General features: G+C 49.7%; 1 protein-coding gene and 1 pseudogene across 1 annotated transcript; both read right to left on the reverse strand.

Annotated features, from left to right (window-relative positions):
- Positions 1-947: 947 nt before the first annotated feature.
- Positions 948-1627, reverse strand: LOC135174128 (G1/S-specific cyclin-E1-like; annotated as a pseudogene).
- A 1222-nt stretch (positions 1628-2849) lies between these two features.
- On the reverse strand, positions 2850-3791 carry LOC135174089 (olfactory receptor 14J1-like). The gene has a single exon (XM_064141337.1). It carries the CDS (start codon positions 3780-3782, stop codon positions 2850-2852), a length of 933 nt encoding a protein of 310 aa, XP_063997407.1. The 5' UTR covers positions 3783-3791.
- Positions 3792-5796: the final 2005 nt, after the last annotated feature.

Genomic DNA, 5796 nt, shown 5'->3' on the forward strand with positions numbered 1-5796 from the left:
CAATACCACCCCCTGGCCAATGGGCCATTATCTGAGGACATTGGATTACTATATGTTAATTAGGTTGTACAGAGAGTCACAGACATTACATAGACTGTAGAACATTACATTAGCTATCATGAACACTGGAACATACAAACTGTGCATAAACAACAGATACATACAACCACATTTTTAACAAAAGATGAGGTAGAGTAGACTGACAGTGTCCACCCCCTGAGTATAAGATGGCCTTTGTTGTATTAAACCTGAGCTCCATGTATGGAAAAGGAGCATTGCTTCCTGGAGTCAATCAGCAGTCTGGGGTTATTCACCGTGCACTTATGTGCTGTGTTTTCCCACTTACATCCGTGGCCTCCCATGCATACAATCCCCTTGGTTTTGCTAGGGTCATGGGCACAATTCTTATGGGAGGTAGATCTACCAAGACTGGTTGGCCTACTTGCATCTGTGTCAATGAGTGCAAAGATGTTTGTTTTGGCCCCCCTGGCATGTGGTTAATTTCCCTCACTGGCTCAGTAGGACAGAATGCCTTAACTCTGGGACTGCCAGAGTTTCCCCACCTGTTATTCACAGTGAAAACTGTGTGAGGTAAACGTTTGTCCCAGTTACACTTTGAGACATTGGAATGGTTTTTAATCAACCTGTTCATCCTTTCCACAATACCATTGGCCTGGGAATAATATGGAGTGTGAAATATCCATTTAATTCCTTCACTTCTGGCCCAGTCTTGTACTGATGTGGCAGTGAAGTGTGAGCCATTATCACTTTGGATACACTGAGGCATGGGTAGAATACTAAAGCATTGTTTTAGAGCTTCAATGGTTTGAGCTCCACTGGCAACACTGGTGCACCTGTGAATCACACTCCTGTTATATAGGAATCTGTGGTCAAATCAGGAGCTACCTGAATAGGAGATGGCTTGTAGGGCTGGCATAATAGTGAGGTCATAGAGCTTTGTCCAGCAAATCCAAGCTGGTTATGTGCATCTGTATGTTGTGCAAGTCTTCAGGAGCAGTACCTCTAAAGTGTTTGAGTTTGGAGCTTCCTACTTCCCTTAAAGGCATCGCAAATGGAACCATTCACTTTACACATTCCTGTATCTCACACCATTCCTGGCCTGAAACTTTCTGCATCAGCTCAGATGAGGAGAAGTGATGCAAAGCAGAAGCTGCAAGTACTCCATACGTGTACTCCAAGCATCCGATATCTAACACACATAGATCCAAGAGCTCTGCTATTTGTGCAAATATTTGCTGTGGCTATTGTGGCAGCAATACCTCATAGAGCTCATTTAAATATGCAACTTACATGTAAATATTTAGCCATGAGATACAACTGTCAGTGGATTTAAGTTCCAGTTAAGTGTCTTCATAATGATCAGTTCCATGCTGAGAATTTCATCTTCTGTACAAGCTCCATCTGTAACATAAGCAAACTGGTGCAACTTTGGGGGATAAATTTCCTCAGGCTTTGCTGCTATGAATAAAGAAGAGACACCAATAAGCTGCAATAGTGTTTTTACAGCATTCTGTCTGGGTTTATGGGCTGCTGTAGCTTGCACAGCTTTGTGGGCCCTTCTCTCAACGGCATGAGCTGTGCAATCCCTTCCAGATAGGTGTACCATTTTCTTACAGTGGCCTTCTGGGCAATCTCTTCTGGTGGGGGAGATCCTTTCAGGATTGCTTTCAGCAGAGGGAAAGGGCCTTGCACTACTATATCCTGGGTAGTGTGAAGCTTTTCTGCCTCTTTGACAGCTCGAGTTAGGGAGAGGAGTCCTTTCTCCCATTCAGAGTACCTTGTTTCTGTCTCTTTAAATGCCATTGATGAAAACAGCAGAGCTCTATTAGGGCCTTTGGGTCCCCTTTGGAATATCCCACAGTATGAGGTGTGCTCTGAAAAGCCCCATTCAGCCCTTAAGGCATCTTGTGGGTGCAAAGGTCCCAGTTTTTGATAGGCTTTCAACTCATCCTTGAGGATTTTTAGGCTCTCAGTGTGCCTTGGGGTCCAGTCCCAGACTTTGTGTTTTTTAAGCAAGTCATAAAGGGGACAGGCAACTACGGAGAAGCCTGGAATGTGCTTCCTCCAGTAACTCAAGGTACCAAGTAGCTGCTGAAGCTCCTTTTTATTGTTAGGTAATTGGCCCTTTTCAATGGCTTCTAAGGCATCCTCTGGCACTGACATTGCACCTGCTATCCACCATGATCCCAGACATTTGACTTCTTGCCTTGGGCCCTGACATCTGGCTTGGGGGATGGTTAGTCCTTGTCTGGTCAACAATTCCCATATAGCTCTGGGTACCAAGCCCACCTGTTCCTTGTCATTGCCCCCTACTAAGATGCCATCAATGCAGTGATAGATGTTAACATCTTTTGGGACCTGAACCTCACTCTTCAGCTCATTGCCTGTTGTCCTGTATCACAGACAAGAGCCTGACTCAGTCTGCCCAGCAACAGAGCCATGCTGCTGCTTGTGCCTCCCAAGATCTTCCTTCCTCCAGGCTGGACAAGCCCAGCACCCTCTGCTGGGACCCTTTCCCTCTTCCCCTCTGCACGCAGGCACAGCCCTGCAGCTCCACAGAAGGCTTGCAGGAGGGAGCTCAGAAAGCATAGTCCCTGAAAGGTCCGTGATTGTGTTGCACATACAGGGAGCAGAGCTCCTCATGTCTGCAGTCTCTGGGTCACCCCAGGCAGATCAGTGCTGAACCAGGAATGGTCAGAAGAAAGATATTTCTGTGAGAACAACATTGTCACATGGAGAACACCACCAGAAGAAGCCAAAACTAGAGCAGCCAGGCTAGGTCTGCTCTGAGTGACATCAGAGCTGCTCTGCAGCAGAAGACAAAGAGTTTATTGCTTCTGACAGCATTCAGTGAGCAGTTTGCTCAGGGCAGCCTTCAGCTCCTGGTTCCTCAGGCTGTAGATGAGAGGGTTCACTGCTGGAGGCACCACTGAGTACAGAACTGCAAGTACCAGGTCCAGGGACTTGGAGGAGATGAAGGGAGGCTTCAGATAGGCAAAGATGACAGTGCTGATAAAGAGGGAGAGCACAGCCAGGTGAGGGAGGCAGGTGGCAAAGGCTTTGTGGCGTCCCTGCTGAGAGGGCATCCTCAGCACTGCCCTGAAGATCTGCACATAGGACACCACAATGAACACAAAGCAGCCAAAGGCTAAACAGGCACTGACCAGAATAGCCCAAAGTTCCCTGAGGTAGGCTGTGGAGCAGGAGAGCTTGAGGATCTGGGGGATCTCACAGAAGAACTGGTGCACAGCATTGCCCTGGCAGAGGGGCAGGGAAAATGTATTGGCTGTGTGCAGCAGAGCATAGAGAAAGCCACAGGCCCAGGCAGCTGCTGCCATGTGGGCACAAGCTCTGCTGCCCAGGAGGGTGCCATAGTGCAGGGGTCTGCAGATGGCAACGTAGCGGTCGTAGGCCATGATGGTGAGGAGAAAATACTCTGCAGCAAGCAAGAAGAGGTTGAGAAAGACCTGAGCAATGCATGCTGCATAGGAGATGACCCTGGAGTCCCTCAGGGAATTGGCCATGGACTTGGGCACGGTGGTGGAGATGGTGCCCAGGTCAAGGAGGGCGAGGTTGAGGAGGAAGAAGTACATGGGGGTGTGCAGGTGGTGGTGCCAGGCGATGGTGGTGATGATGAGGCTGTTGCCCAGGAGGGCAGCCAGGTAGGTGGCCAGGAAGAGGCAGAAGTGCAGGAGCTGCAGCTGCTGTGTGCCTGCGAATGGCAGGAGGAGGAACTCAGTGATGGAGCTGCTGTTGGACATCTACTCCTTATAGGCAGAGGAAACTGCTGAAAGAGGAGAAGATGTGACACAAGTCAGGCTATAATTAATTCAGACAATTCCATGGCTGTTTCCCAGAAAATTCCCTTCAAATTCCTTCTCTTTCATTCTGCACTCCCAGCATCCCCTGCAGTCATCCTGGCAGAAGGCAGCCATTGGGTCCTGTGGCTGGTGGTGCAGCTGCGAAGGTCTGCTCTGGAGTAAGTCCTCCTTTTCCTTCTCCCTTCTACAAAAGAGAGATCCCAGAGGCTGTCTCGTGTGGCAGCTTTACAAGCTCCAGTAACTGCAAATCCCTTCTGCAGCAGAGACTCTCCATGGCCAGGGCTGGGAAGGTTTCTCTTCTTTCAGCTCTCAGTCACCCTGCTGGTCCTGGCCACCACGAAGCTCTCTCTGCCATCCTCATCTCTCTGACACCCCCTGGCAGTGCCCTCAGCCCTGCTGTGCTGTGCAGAGGAGCTGCTCCTGGCCAGAGCTGTCTCTTTTTTAGTGCCGCCTACTTGCTGGCAGCTCCCTCCAGCCCAGGAACCTGCCCCAGCTCAGCAGCAGAGGACCAGCCCAAGGCATTTTAAGGACCCCTCTGGTGGCTTTGGTGCTGACTTCATGAACCTCAGAGACTGAGAAGCTGAAGAAACCTCTGCAGAATTCAAAGTCAGAGTCAAACTCTGAACTTTCTTGGAGTCTTAATGGGTCCCAGGGAGGGACACTGCAGAAGTGTCCCCAGTGCCTGCCTGAAATGTTCCCTTGCAAAGCATTCTGAGCAGATGCTTCTCAGAACAAAACCTCTCCAAGTAGCTGCAGAGCTCTTGGCAAGCAGCAGAGGCTAAGTTGTGGCTCAGCAGGGTTTTAATGAGCCCCATGGAGTGTTTGGGGCTGAGTCCATGCTCCTCAGGTGCTGCCAGCAGCCTGAACAAGCCTCTGCAGCAGTGCAAATCAGAAGCAAGCCCCAAAGTGCCTTGAAGCATTGATTGGCCCCACTGAGGGTCGTTACTGACAAAGCCTCCCAGGGACTCCTTAGAGCAGCTCTCATTGAGGCTGTGAGTGCAGGAGACAAAGGCAGAGTGCAGGGCCTTGGCTTTTTGTTTATGGAGCAGAAAGGCCAAGCCCTGACCACAGCCCTTCGAACAGCAGAGCCTGAAAGCCTCACAGAAAATTTGCTCCTCCCAGGTGTTGTTGGCAGAGGCAACTGCCAGAGCCAAGGGGACAGAGCCCTTGGTCCTGTTGTGCTTTCAGCCTGGCCAGAGCCCTTGGCCCTGCCTGCTGTAGCCTGTGCTGCACTGTCCCATGCCTGCAGCTCTTTTCTTCAGGCTGCTGACTCCCATCTTGCTTCCTCACCCAGCTCTCACCCTGACATTCCCACACCTCCACTGAGGTGTCTCTGCCCCCAGTGGCCGTTCCTTGAGACCTCTGATTGACCCTAGAAAAGAGCAAACCGTTTGTGTCCTCACAGGTGAGATGAGAACAGGGACTCCCAGGTGACATTGGGTTCGTGCTCATGTACTGTAGATACTCTTCTAGATTCTTTCATTGGACGCTGATGGTGCCTAGAACAGAAAACTCCTAACAGCTTGTATGATACACTCTGAATTTAGACTCTCTCTGAATTTAGACTCTCTCAGCTAAGGTTAGATTTCTCTGTGGCACACACTGGGTTTCACCATTCTCCTGCATTACCCAGCAGGTGTGACCAGGACCTTCAGCAGACACCACCCCTTGGACAGGTTTCCCTTCACCTGAAGGAGAAAATACCCAAACAGTTTTCCCTAACAGATTCTTCTCACCTACAACAGGAACTTTATCTCCGTCTACTGTTTGGACCAAATCTGATTGTGCAGGTCCTGCTCTGATTACTGAACCTCTACTATTTACCAACCAGGTAGCTTGTAGTTTTTCAGAGTTCTACCCACCATGGCTTTTAGGGTGGCTGTTGTGAAGGGGCTTTGTTTGGGTTTGGGGTAAGATAAGAGGCCGAATTTAAAAGGGTTTTAAATAATTTATT

This window comes from Pogoniulus pusillus, unplaced genomic scaffold, assembly GCF_015220805.1.
Source record: "Pogoniulus pusillus isolate bPogPus1 unplaced genomic scaffold, bPogPus1.pri scaffold_47_arrow_ctg1, whole genome shotgun sequence".
Taxonomy (NCBI): Eukaryota; Metazoa; Chordata; class Aves; order Piciformes; family Lybiidae; genus Pogoniulus; species Pogoniulus pusillus.

Coding starts and splice junctions, on each gene's coding strand:
- LOC135174089 (XM_064141337.1), bottom strand. CDS start 3,782: ATGTCCAACAGCAGCTCCATCACTGAGTTCCTCCTCCTGCCATTCGCA.